This window comes from Alligator mississippiensis, chromosome 6 (assembly GCF_030867095.1).
Source record: "Alligator mississippiensis isolate rAllMis1 chromosome 6, rAllMis1, whole genome shotgun sequence".
Classification (NCBI taxonomy): domain Eukaryota; kingdom Metazoa; phylum Chordata; order Crocodylia; family Alligatoridae; genus Alligator; species Alligator mississippiensis.
The window spans coordinates 69881915-69902946 of NC_081829.1; the positions used below are offsets into that span (position 1 = coordinate 69881915).

The following is a 21032-nucleotide window of genomic DNA, read 5'->3' on the forward strand; positions in this document are numbered from 1 at the left end:
GGACTGACGGGAAAGCATAATAATATTTAAAGAAAAAAAGATGTTTATTAATCACATCACAAAATAGCTTTAATTTATTAGATTTCTTTTGGACTGACACAGAACCGATTTTGTAAAGAACCGATTGTTATAACTGTAAAAACAGTAAACATTTCTGCCTGCTGTAACTTTATTTGTGGGATCTAGTAAAATAGTGCCTGAGTTTAAGTAACACCAAGGGTCACATTTCCAAACTTGGGATGTCAGCAAAGTCATGAACTCTAAAAATCCACATTTGAATATTAAGATTAGAATTTGCTGCAAAAAACAGACTAGTCTACACAAACTTATGTTCAGGTATGCACAAGTTAGTTTGTGCACGAAAATGTATATGAACTTTTTCTTTTTGCTGCTTAGGATACTACAAATCCATGTAACTCTTTAACTGGGGTGTAAAAACTTGCTTTCTATCTTTAGTAAAAAAATAAATAATAAAAATACTAGCTAAGGGTCTGCACTATAAACTGTTTTTGCTGTATTAAAGTCAATACAGTTTTCACTAGGTAAAAATCTGCCTTGCAGAGTACAATTCTGCTCTTACTTTTCAATCACTGTACCTCCATCAAATAATTATTTAGAAATAACACACACGTTAGGTTGTTCGTGGTCATGTCTTCTTACTATCGTGTCCGTACCGGCTGCTGTCCTTTCTGAAGATGTTGCACAGCAGAAAAAAACTCGGTACCATTCATGTCTGAAATGGGTAACATTGTATAAAATTGGGTTGACAGCAGAATTGGCAAAAGTGAAGACCATTATCCAGAAAAAAAATGTTGGCAAAATGTTCAAATCCTGCTTGAAATTCTGAACTAAAATTAAGAGAATAGTGATGATTATTGGGCTCCACATGATGAAGAAAGAGATCATCAACACAAACAGAGTTCGAAATAGTTTGTAATCTTGTTGGGAAACTTGAATCTGATGATGTTCTGAGTAGGCTAAACCAGCATTTAATCTTCTTCTTGATGCTTTTGTAATCTGCATTGAGAAAACAAAATTATTTTAATTGAAACAATAGGTTTTAAAAGCTGCTGAAGTAAATGTTGGCATATCATATCCCTACCCCAAGAAATGATCATTAAAAAAAACATTACAGAGTTCCATCTTTATTGCCCCTCAATGATTCCATTTCAAATGTGTTCAATTTACAAGCATAAAGATATTGTCCTAAGTGCCAGCTGTGAAGCTCAACATCAATCTGGTAGTTAAGATTGGTTCTTCTTCCCCCATCCCCCATGTTTCATCACCAGCAATAAATACTTTGCAGGCCAAATTAAGACCTTAATTACCCTTGAAATCCCATTACCTTCAAATTATGACTTGGGTTATGACATCTGTGTACACCCATCGATTTTTTTTTTTTTACACATGTGTAAATGGGAAACTAGCTAATGAGCCTGATGATTCACAAGAAGGTACAGAATCCAGTTAATTTGTGTAGCCATGTTGGCTCTGCGGAGTAAAAAAGTAGAAGCAGTTTCTTTTAATCAGAAAATATGACACACTAAGGGAACACATCTGCTGAGTGGGCAGAGCCATTTTTGCAGTTACTTTTCAGAACAGAGCTGCACTTCAGGATTCCAGGCTTAAATGAAAAATGTGGATCCAGCTGTTAATGCCTGAAGCATGTAGCTGTTTGAATCCAGAGTCCATGTTTATCCTATTGTAAAGGTTAGATGCTTTCAAAATGTGGTTCTCAGTTCAGATTCTATCACTTACCAAGTCTTTCAGTTGAAGACTTGGGCCAAGCCCATCCCTATTGTGGAATCAGAAAAAATATATGCCTTAAACTTTGATTATTTTAGTTATAAGATGACATAACCGCTTTGTGTAGAATTGCTGGCTCGGTACAGTAGAACAGATAAGGGCAAGTGTTTGTTCTTTGTAACTCTTCTGCAAATGCTTCGCTCACCGCGGCCTTGGAGGTAGAAGAAAAAAAAAAAGTATGTACAAAGTAGATTTCCAGGTGCAAGAAGGAGGTTTGTGAACTAACCCTATCTCCCCCATAATTCCCATCCTGATAACAGCAAAGAAATAATGAAGTAATATTATAGCCGCTTTTCATGATAATTTCACTATATGATCACGTGAGTTGTAAGCGACTGTTAAAAAGTATATAAGCCTCCTGATTTTGCTCTTGGGGGGGGACCCCTTCCAAGTGCTTGGGAAATCCATGTCACTTTGGAACTCCCCCTACAGCTGTAGTTTCTTTTGAATAAAAGCTTCTGCTGACCTGACCCAAAAGTACTCTGTGTGTGTTTCCACGACAATTCCTGGTGCCGTGACTCGGATCCAGAACACAGGCTGAGGAAGGAGGACCGCAGGCTACCCCCCCCCCCCGAACCCTGAGGCGCCAAACTTGAGAGGTAAGAGACCTAATTCAAAATCTCTATTGGGGTTTCGGAGGAGGACTGCCTGTAGGCTCCCAACTTGGCCGTGGTAACTGGATCTGAACCTTGTTAAAACAGGTCAGTCTGAACCTTACTGCCGGCTAAAATTTTCTGTCTGGTAAAGGATCCCATTTTGTGTCTGGTAACGTACGTTTTAGGGAGAAACTGTTTGAGGCACCTTCATCCAACAGCACATCGGGCTTGTAGTTAATTAACTAAGGCGGTGTGGGTTAGGAGGTCTGGCTGACTGAATAAATGTGCATGTGTGTGTGTATTTAGAAATATGAGCCACTGACGAGGACTGAGACTACGGTTGGGCTCAGCCGCCCCAATTCTGCCTGACAGGGCAGTTTTGAAAGCAAGGGGGCCCAACTGGAACCTCGTGACCCAGTGGACAGGGCTTATTGAATGAATGTGTGTGTGTATTTAGAAATATGAGCCACTGACCAGGACTGAGACTACGGTTGGGTTCAGCCGCCCCAATTCTGCCTGACAGGGCAGTTTTGAAAGCAAGGGGACCCAACTGGAACCTCGTGACCCAGTGGACAGGGCGTCTGAGTGATTTTGTCTTTTCCAAACCCCTCGTCCCAGTAGCTTCTGCCGAAAGCAGGAGTGAAAGGATCCCTCTAGTGTTTCCCTCCCCATTTCCATTTTATGAGCCGGTGTCGGGTCAGAAGCCTTTTGTCTGGGCAGTGAAAAACTGCGGGGCAAGGCACTGAGCGGCCCGGACATCCTAAATAAGCCTCTCCTACGTCTCCCTGTGTGACTGAAAATGGGAACAAGTCAGTCTAAACAGGTTCCTGTCCCCCCTAAGGGGACTCCGGCGTACTTTATGTACACACACTATTCTCCCGAGACTTGCAAGTACCTGGATAAGTGGAACTGGTATACTAGGGATGATCCTGTGAAACATTTTCCACAGGAAGGAACATTTGATCAGGATAAAATAGTGCACTTGAGAGGGGCGTTAGAGTCCCGTGGATCCAAAACACCACAAAACCAGTGGGACGCGTTCTTTTATTGGTATGATGAGATGTCCAAAAGGCGGACAGAATCTCAAACTAGGAGCCTAAAAGACTCTCAAGAAAAATTAAAACAGCAGTTAAAAGCTGTTCGGGAGAAATTGGCTGCTCCCCCAAATTACACGCTGGCCACCGCTCCAATGTATCCAGCATTGCCCGAGGCGCCCCCACCACTGGAGCCAGCAGAGGATATCCTTGACCTTTGTTCGAACCCCGCTCTCCTGGGACTCCCACATCAGCAACAACCGGTTCAACATCAGGCTGCAGCCCAGGCTAGTGACCCATTAGCTGAAGCTCCTTCAGTAAATCCATCCACGGAGCTTAATAGTCCGGACTCATCCACCATATCTGCCACTCGATCATCACCAGTGTGGCAATTTACTCCTGGGTCACAACCCACCACAGGTGTATTTAGAAGAATGGGAATAGGCATGGAAAGATCTCCCATCAATCTGAGATCCCGAACTGCACAAGTTTACCCCCTAAGACAAATGCCAGGCATTGGCACTGATGGACAAAATATAGTAACTGTGCATGCACCCTGGACTCCAGGTGATCTCTACAATTTAACTCAAAAGTTCCCAAAAATCAGGGAAGACCCAGAAAAATTTCAGGAAGAATTGCAGACTGTTATAAATTGTTATAATCCAACATGGGCTGACATTAATCAGCTCATGCGATCCATTTTGCCCAAGGAGACTATGCTACGTCTGTACGCTGCCTGTACTTGGCCAGATCAAAACCCAGGGATTGGCCAAGACTTTATTGACAAGAGAAATGCTTTGGTTCAGGCAGTTCTCACAATTTGCCCAAAAAAGGCAGACTGGACCAAAATAAATACCTGTAAACAAAACAAAAATGAACACCCCAGTGACTATTTAGAACGCCTCAAACAGGCATTTGAACGATACTCAGGAATGGATAACCCAGTCGGAAATGCTAAACAAGCAATAGTGGCAGCATTCGTCCAGGGACTTAACCCTAAAATTGCTGAGAAAATTCAAACAGTAATTATTGGCTGGGAAACTAAAGATTTGACCGAAGTCCTTGCTGCGGCTAACCATTTTCATAACAAATTGGAACGGTCTAAAGACAGTGCCGAGTTTAAGTTAATGGCCTTACAGATTTCTCAGTTGCAGGGTCCAGGTAGAGGAAGGGGACGAGGACGGGGAAGGGGAGGCCCGGGTAGATTCAGGGGAAGAGATAGATCCTTGAGCCCACAAAACCCAGGCTATGGGAACCAATGTCATTATTGCAAGCAAGAAGGACATTGGAAATCAGAATGCCCCAACCGCCCCGGCCAAGGACCCAGACCCCAGCCCCCACCTCCACTTCCTGTCAATTTTCCCAGTGTTGAATAGGACAGCCTGAGGGACAGTGACATCATTGCTCCTTTGCTTGCTACTGACCAATCTGGTCCGTTTGTTGAATGCCTTATTTCTGGTAAACCTGTCTCCTGTCTTGTCGACACCGGAGCGTCCCGCTCCACGCTAAAGGCTGCTGAGTTTCCTTTTCTACCTTATTCTCCTGAAACTGTAAATGCTGTCGGTATAGGCGGACAACCTATCCCACATCCCGTCTCTGAACCTGTCTCCATCTCTATTGGCCCTTTGTCTGAGAATCATGCCTTTCTTCTTAGCCCCTGTGCACCTGTCAACCTTCTTGGTAAGGACTTGCTGTGTAAACTGGGATGCGTGATTTATTGTAGCCCAGATGGTGTTTACCTTGAGGTACCGGAACATAGGGAAACCGAGCTTGTGGCTTTGCTAACCCAGGAGTACTCTGATTCTGACACTTCCTTCTTGCAAGAGGAACTGTTGGCACGAGTACCTCCACAGCTGTGGTCCACCCATGCGAATGAAGTGGGGCACATGCTGAGTGCTGAACCAGTGCGTATCATCCTGAACCCTGCCAAGCCACTTCCTCGTGTCCCACAGTACCCCATCTCAAAGGAAGCTGAGGAAGGGATCAAGCCTGTCGTTTCTTCACCCCTTGAGCAAGGGATTATTGTCCCAATACGCTCCCCTTGCAACACACCTATCCTACCTGTCAAAAAACCTGGTAAAGATACGTATCGCTTTGTGCAAGATCTTCGAGCTGTAAATGCCGCTGTGTTACCCGCTTTCCCCGTGGTCCCTAACCCTGCCACTATTCTTTCCTGTATCCCTTCAGATGCTACATATTTCACAGTAGTGGATCTTTGTTCTGCTTTTTTCTCTATCCCCGTTCATAAGGATAGCCAGTATCTGTTTGCATTTACTTATCAGGGATTTCAATATACCTGGACAAGACTCCCTCAGGGATATACAGAGTCCCCAACCCTGTTTTCCCAGATCCTAAAAAAAGATTTGGATCCTATCACGTTCAAAGGGGGGTCCACCCTTGTTCAGTACGTTGATGATCTATTGTTAGCCTCACCCACTTTAGAGGCCTGTGAGCAAGATACTTTGACACTCCTCACAGCTTTAGCTCAGAAAGGCCACAAGGCCTCAAAATCTAAATTGCAGCTCTGCAAGTCTAAGGTACATTATTTAGGGCATGATATCTCAGCAGGAGAACGACACCTTTCCCCTAGTAGAGTTGAAGCTATCCTCAACATTCCCAAACCTATGACTAGAAAACAGATGAGGGGATTCTTAGGTGCAACGGGTTATTGTAGACAGTGGATCCTGGGTTATGCTGCTTTCGCAAAACCCTTGCAAGCATTCATTCATGATACCACCCCGGAGCCCCTCCCTTGGACTCCTGAAGCCGAACAAGCATTTGTGGTCCTTAAGCAAGCCCTCACTCTTGCTCCTGCTCTTGGACTTCCTAATTATAAGAAACCCTTTACCTTGTTTTGTCATGAACGGGAAGGAATCGCTTTAGGAGTACTCACTCAGCTGCATGGTGAAAAGCATCGCCCAATTGCATATTACAGCTCTGCCCTTGATCCCGTAGCTGCGGGACTTCCTCCTTGCCTCCGTTCAGTTGCAGCTGCTGCCTTGTTGGTTGAAAAGGCAGATTCTCTAGTTTTGGGACACTCTTTAACCGTTGCAGTTCCACATGCTGTGATGGCCCTTCTGCTCAAGGGCAAAACTCAGCACATTTCCAATTCCCGTCTTACTAAATATGAGAAACTTCTACTGTCAGCTGCAAATGTAACCTTAAATCGCTGTTCAATTCTGAATCCTGCGTCACTTCTGCCTATTGCCTCTGATGGTGAGCCTCATGATTGCCTGTCTATCACAACTCAATTGTTAACCCCTCGAACTGACCTCAAGGACATTCCTATCCCAAACTCTGACCTTGTTTTGTTTGTTGATGGTTCCTGTCTTAGAAATGATGCAGGCAAATTAGTTGCGGGATATGCAGTATGCACTCAGTATGCTGTTTTGGAAGCCTATTCTTTACCCCAAGCTCGTTCTGCTCAAGTTGCTGAACTCATTGCTTTAACACGTGCTTGCATTCTTGCAAAAAATCAAACCACAACCATTTATACTGACTCTAAGTATGCTTTTGGTGTTGTTCATGATTTTGGACAAATCTGGAAACAAAGAGGGTTCCTCACTTCATCAGGGACCCAAATCAGTCATGGTTGTTATGTAAAAGCGCTCTTAGAAGCTGTTCAATTGCCTCTTGCTATTGCTATTGTTAAATGTAAAGCTCATGAGAAACCGTTTGATGATGTCACACGAGGAAATGATCTGGCAGACCGTTCTGCCAGAAATGCGGCCCTTTCTGGCCCACAGGCTCCTAACTCTGTTTTTGTTTGTTTTTCAGCAGACCAGTCTCCTTTGGCTAGCCTTTCAAGTCTGGCCCTTCTTCAAAATCAGGCCCCAAAAAAGGAAATAAATGACTGGCTGCGTGCAGGATGTTCACTGCACCCCGACTCTCTCTGGCGCTCCCCGGACGGCCGCCTGGTGGCGCCTAGAGAGCTTTTGCCACATCTTGCTCGTTTAACCCACTCTGTGGCCCATACGAGCAAGGGAGGAATGATTGCTACAGTACAAAGAAATTGGTTTGCCCCAAATTTTCCTTCCATGGCACAACAGTACTGTAGCTCCTGTCCCATCTGCTTAGCTCACAACATTGGGCAACGGGTAAAAACGACACCCGCAGCCCATCCCCCTCCATGGGGACCGTTTGTAAATCTGCAAATTGATTTTGTGCAGCTACCTAAGTGCTGTTCTTATGAGTACATTCTTGTTATTATTGATGTGTTCTCTGGATGGGTGGAAGCCTACCCATGCGTACGTGCTGATTCCATCACTGTAGCAAAGAAATTGCTCAAAGAATTCATCCCTAGATTTGGATTGCCTCTCACAATAGATAGTGACCGTGGCACCCATTTCACAGGACAGATAGTAAAAAACATCTGCCAAGCACTCAATATACAGCAACACCTACACTGTAGTTATCATCCACAGTCAAGTGGTGCTGTAGAACGTAAAAACTCTGATTTAAAAACGCGCATTTCGAAGATTTGTGCTGAAACAGGCCTCAAATGGCCTGATGCACTGCCCATTGCTCTTATGCACATTAGAAACACTGTTAACAGAAAACATGGCCTAACCCCTTATGAAATACTCATGGCACGACCCATGAGGATGCCAGCTACACCACCTGTTGCCCCTCACCAAACAGACCTACAATTAACTGATGAAACTGTACTAAATTATTGCAAGGCATTAATGAAGTATGCCAGGTCTGTTCATTCACAGGTCCAAGAAGCCTTACCTCAACCACCGGATGTTCCCTGTCACAACCTCGAACCAGGGGATTGGATCTACGTAAAGGTCTATCAACGGAAAAACGCACTTCAACCCAGATGGAAAGGACCTTTCCAGGTACTTCTAACCACTAATTCTGCTGTTCGTTGCCAAGGTCACCAAACGTGGACTCACGCCTCACACTGCAAGAAGGTATCACCTCCATTGGACCCCGAAGCAGTTGTATTCCAACCAAGGTTGGGATCTTTCCCTGAGGCCAAGGACAAAGACCCTCAGGACCTCACTCAGGCAAGTGAGGAGCATCAGGGTGCAAGTGCTAGTAACCTCTCCCCTGCACCCAACACCTCAGCCCAGCCGGATTCATCAGTTGAAGAACGAAGATATCATCTTCGGCCTCGAAGAAAGTGAATGCTCCCATTCGGAAGATCACCACCTCGATCAAGACCAAGAGCCGACATTATCAGTCCTTTAGGTAACTTGAGCCCAGAGGACGAAGAAAGACTTTGGCTGCCATCCTGGGTTTGGCTGGTAGTGTTCTTTTTCTTACTGGTGCTGGTTATGTTTGTTGTTAAGATTCTTTGTCCCTCCTGTATCTAAAAATGGCACTGATATCCTTATATATCACACTTGGGTATCTCAGTATCACCCAAGGGGGGTGGGAGAAAAATTTGTATTTGCAGATCTCCCATGCGGTGGCTCAAGCTGGAAATAAAAGTGACTGCTGGATATGCTCTCACAGCCCAGCACACCTACACCAAGGAATCCCAATGATCGGAGTACCAATATCCCTCCAGCAATGGGGAACAATAAACGGCGGCTTCGTTAGACACTACTCGTTAGCTGCCCATCGGTCCGCTCCTAAAGAATGGAGGGCCGCCCCTGCTAACTGGATAATCTCCCCAAGAGTAGAGGCGCCTTTCTGTTACAGATCCAACAACACCGGAGCTTATAATAAAGCCACACCTGTAGGACACTACCCTCATTGCCTAACTACTCTAGATTATAGCCCTAGTAGCACCAGTGGAATCCTGTTGGGTAACGTACCCTCTCTCAATTGTACAGGATTCATGGTCTACAACTTTTCTAAGGAACCTCATGTTGCTCTCATTGCAAACAGATCAGAATTTTACATTCACTCCAATTTTACTTCTTGTAATATATCTCGGTCCAGCAGAATAACAGCTGAACGTGGACCGTCCTATACGATGCATATCAATCGAAAGTGCCGGATAGGGCACAACAACTGCCGAGATTTGAGTACCCTTTCTGCCCCAGGCCTTTACTGGCTCTGCGGAAACAGGGCTCATAAAATCTTGCCCTGGAATTGGGTGGGGGCATGCACTCTTGGACGTGTTATCCCTGGTTTCGAAATGCATAGTGCAATATATCTGGAACAAGTAAAAAATTTCAACCATCACATGAAAAGGGCGGTTAACCCCTTAGCTACCAGAAACACAGGGTTCCATCGATTTGTGAGAACCTTCATACCGTGGCTTGGAGTAAGAGAATTGGAACTAGCCATAATTAACATTTCAGCCACAATGGAAGCTATGGGAAATGCCACTGCGGATGCAATTCAGGCTCTGCAAAAAGAGATCTCCCAGATCTCACAAGTAACTATACAACACTGCATAGCCCTAGATTACCTATTGGTATCCCAGGGAGGAGTATGTGCCTTAGTAAACTCCACCTGTTGTGTCTATGTCAATCAGGACATGCGAATCGAAACTGACATTCGCAAAATCCGAAATCAGTTAAGGGTCCTACATCAAGTGGCCTCAGAAAATACTGACTGGGGTCTAGAAGAAATGTGGTCTTGGCTAACCTCCTGGCTCCCAGATTTCGGGGCCCTTGGCAAGAAAATCCTGTATGGAATATTGTTTGTCTTGATAGTTCTGATAATGTTCTATGTCTTAATGCAACTGATCCTCTGCTGCGTGAAAGCCAGCAGGGGAAGCTTTAGCAAGGCAAGAAAACCCACAGCAGAGTCTAGAATAATGGTGTTACAAAAGTGTGAGCAGATTGAAAGAAAACATGAAAGGCTGCATGATGAAATAGAGGGGCTCATGAGAATGGAAATTTAAGGCTAAAGTGAGACTAAATAGTCTCAAAGGGGGGGGCTGTGGAATCAGAAAAAATATATGCCTTAAACTTTGATTATTTTAGTTATAAGATGACATAACCGCTTTGTGTAGAATTGCTGGCTCGGTACAGTAGAACAGATAAGGGCAAGTGTTTGTTCTTTGTAACTCTTCTGCAAATGCTTCGCTCACCGCGGCCTTGGAGGTAGAAGAAAAAAAAAAAGTATGTACAAAGTAGATTTCCAGGTGCAAGAAGGAGGTTTGTGAACTAACCCTATCTCCCCCATAATTCCCATCCTGATAACAGCAAAGAAATAATGAAGTAATATTATAGCCGCTTTTCATGCTAATTTCACTATATGATCAGGTGAGTTGTAAGCGACTGTTAAAAAGTATATAAGCCTCCTGATTTTGCTCTTGGGGGGGGACCCCTTCCAAGTGCTTGGGAAATCCATGTCACTTTGGAACTCCCCCTACAGCTGTAGTTTCTTTTGAATAAAAGCTTCTGCTGACCTGACCCAAAAGTACTCTGTGTGTGTTTCCACGACACTATACACAGGGTTTTTTCAGTAGCTTGGTACATACATTAAGCTGCCTTGTCAGAATTATTCTCTTCATCATGTCCTTTGAACATACATTAACCAATGACTTCTCCATCACCAGTAGCAGGGCACTGGTGGTACCCTTCGTCTCTCCTGCTTTTTCACCAGTAGCATGTTGTAAGGTGTTGGTAATGTTTCTGTGCCTTATGGTTGTGCGCAAGGGTTGGAAATGGTGATTTTTTTAGGGAATCCTTGGTTATAAAAAGTTGCCTGTAAATGCAGGCCATACTTCTGTCTTCCTTATAATTGCTTTAAATCACTGATGTGCACACACCCAAGGCTGATTGATGAAGCATTGCAGTATTAATTTGCTTTTGATCTGCTCCTCCACCAGCTGTGGAATGATTACAATCAGGTTATTTCAAAGGCCAGGCTGCTATTTCATATAAAACAATGTTTAGTCTGGAGTTTCTAATCCTGGGTGGCATCTGGTTTAAAAATGTTTTTTTTCTTAGAAGTTAATACAGCATGCATGTGTTAACTGTGAGGACCTGCATTTGTATTAGCAACTTATCTATTTTTTCACGCTAAGGATGAGAGAAGGCATATTCAGAAATGAAACCTATTGAAATGCTTTCCTAGAACCATCTTTTCCCAATATAAGGACACCAATAACTCCTGTTTAACTAGATAGCATACCAGTTACTCATACATGGAGAAACAGAGGCATCCTTGCTTAATAGGGGTGCACTGATAGAGATTTCGGGGGCCGATAATGACAGCCGATTTTTAAGGAGGCATATCAGCCAACACCGTCCGATTTCCAATACAGCTGCATGCAGCTGGTAGGTCCATTGTGGTGGAAGGGGAGGGAAGGGGTGTGGGGGGGCAAATCAACACCCCCCATGGTGGGGGAGGCAGGGGCAAGCGCTGCCCACCTGGGGTGGGGATTGGCGCGGGATGGAGCCACGGCTCATCTGGGGGGTGGCTTCCGCTGCTGCTTGCACCCTGGAGGGCATAGGCAGGTGGGGATGTGTGCCCCTAGATCTGCCTGGGGCAGGGCGGGTGGGCTGCAGTTGTGAGCTGGAGCTGGGGTTGCACCAGGCTCTTCTTGGTGGGGGCTACGGAGATAGCTGCAGCCACCCCAAATTTCACTGTAGCCCAGCTCCCAGGGCCCCCACATAGAGGGCAGTCAGCAGGGGGTGCCAAGTGCACGTACGCACATTCGCATGCACATGGCCACAAGGCAGAAGAAAATCCAGGTTTATCTCCTTAAAATGAGAAAATTCAGGTTTTACCACATTTTTCAGTGATGAAAAGAAAACCTGGATCCCTGGTGCTGACAAATCCATAGTGCTTGGGATACTGAAAATGTTTTGGTCTGTTTGATGAACTAAAACTGGGCTCTGGCAGAAAGAAATATTTCCCATTGCAAAACAATGCTACGTCTCCTGTCTATCACTGTTTATAAGTGATCTCTTGTTTGAAACTATAACACCTGAATTGCTATCATGCTCTTTTGGGACACAGTCTTTGAAATCCATCATCCATTATGCAGCATCCACACAGACATCTGTACTTCAAGTAGGAATGTGGGGCACAAGGAACCATGGATTGGTACAGCATAAAAGAAATGCAGCATTTTAAGTAGACCACAGCTTTGAAGATACAGACAAAGTCAGCTGTTTTTTAGAGCTCCCAGGGCTGATGGAAACGATGCCAAGGACTAAACCTTCATCAGAAGAAAGTATCCAGTCACAAGACCCAGTATCTCTTCTCAGACAAAAAAGGAGTGTTTACCCAAAAGGAAATGGGATTGTGAAGAAACCTAGAGAATGGCAAGAAAAGAAGAAACCTTAGGGAAGGTAAGTGTAAGTGGAGCCTGCCCCCAGGAATAGAAAAAACCTTAGGGAAGGTAAGTGTAGGTGGAGCCTGGCCCCAGGAATAGCTGTGATGCCTTCTAGTTGCCACTCGGCCCTTGTCTCTCACTATCCCTTTAAGGATCCTCCCCTTCTGCTTCCTGCCACACCTTGATATAATGTGTACTTGTCAAAAAGGAGGCGACCCCAGGGATTCTGGAGCCAGGTCTTGTACTAATTAGCACATTCCACTACTCATCACCTTAAGGGCTTATTACGTGGCCTCTTCCTCTCCCTTCATAGCCATGCCCAAGCCTCCCAGGTGTTACCCGTCTGTTCACTTTTGCCCCTTTTGGGCTGTGCTCAGCTCTTTTCAAGACCAGAGCCGGAACGGGGCTCTGGGCCCCACCGGTGCTGACCCTGGGACATTGGTCCTGAGAGGGTGACCAGAGGGCGGGGCACCTGTCAAGGGGCAGGGCTACCCATGCAGCCCTCAACAGCTTGCCAAAACTGGGTAAGTGGCCCTCTGCCCGAAATAATTGCCTGCCCTTGTCTTAGATCAAATAGGAAGGCACCTAGTGACAATAGGTATCTTCAGATGTTGGCAGCTTGCAAGCAGAGTTGGGTTTTTTTGGATAACAGGTTGTGGACTTTAGATGCCTAAGTCCACTTAAGTTCTGTTTTAGGCACCTAAGTCTTCTTTGGATCAAGACCCTAGCACTTAAGACATGATTTTTAATGGGTTCTGAGTATTCTCAGTTGCTTTTAACTTCAATAGACACCTTGTAGTAGTGGGCCCTTAGAACCAGACTGGTTCTTCAACAGCAGGCCACACAGGGAAACTAGTTTGGGGTAGCTAACCTGCAGCATGTGTACCACAAGGTCTCAAGTAGCAGCAGCAAATGCTGCCAAGCGCAACAAGTCGGGGGGCCGCAGCTGCTACTGCCACGGCGCAGCCCCAACAGGCAAGCCTGGAGCCAGCGCGGGGCTGGGTTACAAGATGGTGCTGTGTGGGGGAAAAGCGGCCCCTCCCCCGCCCCATGGCTGGCATCCCGTGCTGCAGCCACTCACAGCCTGTGTGGGACTACCTGTGCCTGCTCAGGACAGCCCCGCACAGGCTGAGAGCAGCTGCAGCAGGGAGCGCCAGCCCTGGGGCGGGCGAGGGGCTGGTTTTCCCCACACTCTGCACCAGCTCCTTCCCTGCCCTCCCCCCCCACTTACCTGAGCTTCCCGCACTGGGACAGCTACGTGGTCCCAGGCCAGAAGCCCCTGCTGGGGCTTCCAGCTGCGGGGGCAGGGCCAGGCAGGCCCTGCTGTTGCAGGAGCTCGCCGAAGATTTTCCTGGGTCCTACTGCTCCTGGTTCCTGTCATTTTTGACAGGAACCAAGGACAGATACATTTTAATTTTCAAAAAATTTTTATGGGCCCCGCAGGACAGATAGAATGGCCTCACAGGCTGGCTGACCCAGCCTGCGGGCCATATTTTGCCCACCCCAATCTAAGAGATCCCTAGGTATCTTCTGTTCTGGGATATGCATAGAACTGCCCCATATCTTCTGCTTCCTAGGAAAGGGCCATAACCACCAAGTTATAAGCTATTTTACATTGAACAGTCGCTGGATAATAAATAGAAATAATCTGAAATTCCTTTGGCTAAGGAGGGTGTTGAACTCAGATCTCCCATTTCCTGGACAAATACTCGAGAGTTTATTGTAATAAAAAGGAGCAGTGGCAGCACAAACACCTCTTCCTTTGCTTGTGGGCGTTTTTTGTTTGGTTTGGGTTTTTACAAAAAACAAACAAACAAAACCCCAAACAAACACAGTGAGCCCTCCTCCATCTTCAAAAAACAGACGTAGGAGACGGTTCTAGGCTCTCTACTGGATAATCTTCCTGCTCCAATTCACATGCTTACATTTCTGAGATTTCAGATATCTGTGCTCAGTGTTTCACACTGGCTAACATGATGTGGCCCAGTGCTTGGTGTTTTGGATCCAACTCTGAAATACTTTACTCTCCCTGTGCAGAAGCACCTAACACCAAAGTTCCAGAATTTACTCAGGGAAGGAGGGGAGAACAGATGACTAAAGAGGTTAGGTGACTTGGCAAATAAGTTATAGGTTCTCAAGTCCTTTTTTTAATCTAGTCCCAGTTTTAAAAGTATTTAGGCATCTACCACTCATGCTAGGCTGGATACTGCCCAGCTTCTGACTCCCAGACCCATTTTTAGCAGATAACTAGGGCTGTGCAAAATTTCGACCGCCGTTTCATTTCAGCAGTGTTTCAAGCGTTTAGATGCTCAGAATCCCAAATCCGAAACAAAACAGGAGACATGTCAAAATGTTCAAAATGAAACTAAACAAGTTGAAAGATGTTTTGAAGATGTTTCAGTGTTTCAAAGGTGTTTCACACCTGGGCTTGCAGGGAAAGAGAAAGTAAGGAGAGGGAGGGGGATGAGAGGGAAACAGACTGACATATGCAGCTGGCCAGTGTCTGCCAACTGTCCCTGAGGTCCCTTCCAATCCTTGTGCTCTGTGGGAGGGACTTAAAAAGTTTTAAAACAGCATATAAGCCTGTGAGTTCCTAAACTGTCAGCCTGTCTCTCACCAGAGAGCAGCATCTAAAAGGCACTGACTCCGACTGCTTCCTAGCTGCTACTGTCTACCTGGGGAGTGTGTGTTCTACTTGCTAAGGACTGGATAGGATACAGCTTACACTCACAGCTTAGCTATACAAGCCTAACTTCAAAACTAGTATTGTTATCCCTATATCATTTCTTTTTTTTCTATATCCATTCCTTTAAAATTATTATTTTTTTTTTACCTGAAGAAAAAAAAATCTGTTTTGCCTGACAGTGTGATCACTAGGCACTGTTCAGAAAAGCACAGCATAGAATAGATAGACTACACACACAGACACCTACATATACACACACTACACACAGTCAGACACCTTTTCCAACACAGGAAAACATGAAGTGTGCTGGAACGGCCAGTGCTGCCAAGTCTGGGAGGAGAGCGAGGGGGGGCAGAGGGAGAGGTGTCAGTTCCCCACTGCCCAAGCTGAGACAAAGCCTCTTTTCAACCAACCATGAGGCTTTTGCTGGTACTGGGAGCAAGGAGGTCACAGCAGTGCCTGCAGCTGCACCCGCTCTGACTCCAGTTGTGGTAATAAACCCCAGGACCAGCAGCATGACAACAAGCAGCACCAGCAGCAGTCTCCTCCACCCCAACTGCAAGTCCCAGCATGAGCCTCCCACTCCCAGTCTTAGAGGAGCTCAGTCTTGAAGTAGGGGACCTCAACTTGATAGCACAAGAAATTCTGGGGCAGGAGGGGAAGAAGAGTTTGTGCTCCACCCCCTCAAAGTTCCCCTAGAGCCAAGTCCCCTTCCCTGGAAGAGACTGCAGAGGAGGCTGTTGGGGCAGCTGACTCAGCCCCTCCTGTTGTTGTGCCTCTGCCTGCTGAGGAGGGGGATAAGGCAGGAGCCCCACTCGCACCCCAGAAGCGAGCGGGTAGTGTGGTCTGGGATCATTTTCAGGTGTCAGATGATCCCACATATGCTATCTGCCTGCACTGCCAAGCCAAGACAAGCTGGGGCCAGGGAGCAAAATGCACAAGCACCATGGGGATGCTGATGCATCTCTGCAGGCACCACCCCTTTGTGCTTGGTCCTCCTCAGCCTGGCACCAGTGGAAGCGTGCCCAAAAAGAAGTCCCCATCTCACTTGAAAGCACTCCTCCCTCCAAAGCAGAGCCAGGCTACCCTTGACCAGTGGGGGAAAGGCGGGCACACAGCGGGGCGTGTTCCTAAGGTGAGCGAGGTCATGCAGAGCATTGGCAGGCTTCATGGCCTCAGCAGGGGCTACTATCCCTGCTGTTTTCACCCCACTCTGCCTTAACACACACACGTGACACGAGTTTTGCTCTCAGCACTTTGAGGTGTAGTTTCCCAGAAATCCCTGTACTTATCTCCTTGAAACTTGGCAGGCTTCATGCCTTCAGAAGGGGCTCCCATTCCTGCAATTTTCATCAGAGTCAGACAAGAAATGACAAAGTTATAGGCATTTTAGTCATTCCTCATTATAGCCTATGTCTGAAACACCGGAACAGTGTTGAAACTTGAAACGGTTTCGGCCAAAATGAAACAAAACAGCGATTCGAAATGCCGAAACCAATTGCTGTCCTGTTGAAACACCAAATCCAAAACCGACACAAAACACAAGCGTTTTGCACAGCCCTACAGATAACCAAACGTGTTATTACAAGTAGGATTCAAATGTTTTGTCTTCTGCTTTTGTTTGCTGACCACCATTAACTGTTGAGAAAGCTGGGGGAAGTAACTACATACTAACAAAAAGCACATCATTGAAATGCAAAACAAAAGCAGGAGAAGGACAGAATAGAGAAAGGGGACATAGTTAAGGCCTTTAGGTCCCTGTCCCAATTCCTTTGCTGTCCTACAATTTCTATTAAAGCCATTTGGCATTCAGGGTACAAGAATATGGCCAACAGTAGTTTTCAGCTGTTCAAGATGTTTGAATCTCTAGTAGCATTTAGCAGGTTGATATGGGCCCTAAATTGTGATACATAAGATGCCCCAAAGTGTATGTGAAACTAACTTTATTTTAAGGTACAGGTGGAAGTGCCTTATTTATGTTACAGGGTGTAGGTTGTAGCCGTGTTGCTCTAAGGACATAGGCAGACAAGGTTCCTTGGGTGAATCTGATATCATTTAGTAGACCAACCCAAATAGTTGGAAAATAATTATTAAGCAAGCTTTTGGGTTCAAAATCCCTTCATCAGGCTAAGGAAGTTACAGCAGTGATATACAGCCAAGTCCTCAGATACCACCGAATTTTCACTGAAGAGAACACCCGGGACTGCCACCTCAACAATCTTAAAAAGGCTTTCACCCAACCAGGATACTCCTCCAGAGAGATAGATTGCACGTTTGAAAGAGCCACCCGGACACCACGTGAAGAACTGCTGTAGTACAGAAGAAACCCCCCCACAAATCGCACACTGCTGGTTATGACATATCACCCCTCCCTTGAACCTGTACTGAACATCCTCAAACAATTGCAACCCATACTAGAAAGAGACCCTATTCTTAAAATGTCTTCCCAGAGCCACTCATCCTAGCCTTCAAACAAGCACCGAACCTCGCTAACCTCATCACCAGAAGCAAACTTCCTCAAGCCCAAAACACACCAAAAGGATCCAGACCGTGCCATGACAAGAAATGCAAAACCTGCCAACACATCACCACCCCCACTATTACTACACCCCACAACAGAGCCATCAGCATCCCAGGATCTTACAGCTGCACCTCCAGAAATGTAATATACCTCATCCAATGCACCAAATGCCCTGATGGAAAATACGTAGGAGAGACCAAACAACAACTGAGCACCAGAATGAACGCATGCTGGAAATCTATCAAAGACAGAAATACCTAATTGCCTGTGGGGGCACATTTCTCACAAGAAAACCACTCTCTCTCCAATCTCTCAGTCCTGATCCGCAAAGGAAACTTACAAAACACTTCCCAGAGACGAGCCTATGAACTCCACTTCATCAACCTCCTGGATACTAAAAATTATGGACTAAATATAGACATTGGATTTATGACACATTATAACCTGCCTGACAGCTGACTCCCCAGGTATCTCACCACTTTCATCCCCTTCTCTCTCTCCCCCCCACCCCGCCCCTCCCACCTGTCTCTCACCCATTGACTCCTCAATCTACATTTTCACTGACTACCTGTCTTGTATGCGTGCCAGCCCAGCCACTGGCTTCTTTACTTTTCATTCCATCCAGGAAAAGCACACACCAACTGCTGTAACTTCCTTAGCCTGATGAAGGGTTTTTGAACACAAAAGCTTGCTTAATAATTATTTTCCAACTATTTAGGTTGGTCTAATAAAAGCTATCAAATTCACCCAAGGAACCTTGTCTGCTTATTTATGTTATGTATTTTTCTCTTTCTGCAAATACAGTCTATTCTGTTCAGTTTTCCCCATATTACTGGGCACTCAGATATCATACTTGTTATTTAAACACTGCTTCATTCTAATAGTTGTGTAAGAAAACTATAAGGAAACGATACCTGCAAAATTTTTGAATAACTGATCACAATGATTAATCCTGGTATTACAAAGATGATGATGCTGAAAGTTATATCCCAAGATATCTCTCCTGCAACGCTGGGCCAAACCAAGGTGCACACCTGTATTTCCTGTTTGCGAAGAGTAAAAGAAGATAATTAGCATGCAATCCATAGCGAACTTTACACCAAGGCTAAAATGTAAATCAAGGAAGTTAGCCCCTCGTCCCATTAAAATAATTGGCCATTGAGTAACTGGAGCTATGGAAACTATTACTAATCAGAACAAAAGACTCATTCAGGGTGGTATGTTTTCTTTTAACACAGTGGCAGGTGTACAGTTGGCAAGCTATGCTATGCAAAAAATTGAATTCCTGCTGTAGTTACACAGCAAATGCTATGCTAGGGATGATACTCAGATGGAAATTCCTGCTTTGAGTAGGGGGTTGGACTAGACCTCCTGAGGTCCCTTCCAACCCTCATTTCTGATTCACTTGTGCGAAATATGGGGTTAGACCAGGAAGGACCAGAAATCAGCCAGGCAGCTGCTGTTCGCTGTAGCTTCACCTGCCTCAATGCCTGCGTGGGTTTTCCATGAATTCCTAGCCGGACCCACGCGTTTCCTCTGCCGTGGCCGGGACACCAGCTGTGCAAGGGGCAGCGTGCGGGAAGGGGGAGCTGTGGGAGGCCTCTGCCTGCAGTTGAGGCACTGCACGGGCACGGGCAGGGCGGGATAAGTAAGAGAGTAAGTGGCGGCCCGAGCCCCGGAGCCCTCCGCGGAGGCGCGACTGCTGGCTAGTCCGCTCTGTCCCGCAGACGGCGGGGGAGGGCGGCCCCGAGGGCCAAGCAGCGCCCCCGCCGTCCAGCCCCAGCCCCTCGCGGCTCACCTTGCCGCCCACGGGCTGGCGCACCACGGTGAAGAAGAGGCAGAGCGGCAGCGTGGCGAGCGCGGCCGCGCCCCAGATGAGCAGCAGCGCGGCGGGCAGGAGGCGGCCGCGGCCCCACGACGAGCGGCGCAGGCGGACGATGCAGACGACGCGCTCCAGGCTGACGGCGGCCAGGGACAGGATGGTGACGCTGCCGCTCAGGCTCATCACGTAGAAGAGCAGGTGGCAGACGGCGTCGCCCAGCAGCCAGGCCTCGGTCCAGCGCACGGCCAGCACGGCCGGGATGGCGCTGATGAAGAGCAGGTCGGCGCAGAAGAGGTTGAGCACGAGGCCGCTGGCGGCGCGGAGGCTGCGGCGACGGCGGCGGCGCCGGACCAGCAGCGCGATGGCGCGGGCGTTGCCCAGCAGGGCGGCCACGAAGACGCCGCCGAGCACGGCCGACTCCAGGGCGCTCAGCGCCACGTGCGCCTCGCCCTTCACCTCCGAGAAGAAGGGGAAGCGGGTGCCGTTCCCGGCCTCGGGCATCGGCCCGCCCCGTCGAGCCCCGCTAGCCGCGGCGCGGCGGGGACGCCACCCCGCCCGGCCCCTGCGCGCTGCGCATCGCGGCCGCCTCCGCGCCCCGCGTGTCCGTGCGGCGCCGGCCGCGCAACGAGGAAGTGGCGGCGGGTGTGAGCCCTGGCGGGCGGTGGCCGCGCCGCCCGAGGTGCCGCAGGTGACGCCGTCGGGGGAGGGCGGGGGAGCCCGGCCCGCGCTGCCCGCCCGGCGCTGCCGCTCCCGCTGCCGCTCCCGCCCGCGCGGCTGAGGGGCGCCGCCCCGGGCCTCGGGCTTCCCGCTCTGCCCCGGGGCGGCTCGCACGGCAGCGGGTGGGGGCTCCCGCTGCCTTCATGCCGGGACCTGACGCGGGGATCCCCGGAGCTGCCTCACAAACAGGTCCCGGCTGAGCGGGGCTGCTTTTACACCGCTCGAGTCCTAGAGAAGCAGGGCTGGAAGACACCCCGGGAGGTCACCGAGTCCGGCCCCCTGCCCTCTCCACCCGGCCCATACAACTGTAAATACGACCACCCTCAGCCTGACATGGCATAGAGGAGTGTGGGCAGGGCCGGACACAGGCATGGGCAAACTGGGGGGTCACCTGCAGCCTGGACAGAAAGGGGGCCCGAAAATGGTGAAGGCAATGATTTATTATTATCATTATCAGTATCTCTGGTGAAGGGGAGCCTGATACTAAAAGTTCACCCTGAGGCTGCCAGGAGTCTAGGTGCAGTGCTGAATGTGGTCATTGGTCCCCACCTGAGCCCGTGGTGTGCTGGGCTTCTTCCTGCATGCCATAGGGATGAGGCTCTGCACACATTTCTGGTCACCCCTGGCTAAGTGACCACAGGCAGCACATGC

At 47.6% G+C, this 21032-nt stretch overlaps 1 protein-coding gene across 1 annotated transcript; it reads right to left on the reverse strand.

The window, feature by feature from the left end:
- Positions 1 to 20: 20 nt before the first annotated feature.
- On the reverse strand, positions 21 to 20635 carry FFAR4 (free fatty acid receptor 4). Its single transcript, XM_014607801.3, has 3 exons — positions 19641 to 20635; positions 18757 to 18885; positions 21 to 1017 (listed from the first exon to the last, which is right to left on the reverse strand). Exons 1-3 carry the CDS (start codon positions 20163 to 20165, stop codon positions 610 to 612), a joined length of 1062 nt encoding a protein of 353 aa, XP_014463287.2. The 5' UTR covers positions 20166 to 20635; the 3' UTR covers positions 21 to 609.
- Between the last annotated feature and the right edge of the window lie 397 nt (positions 20636 to 21032).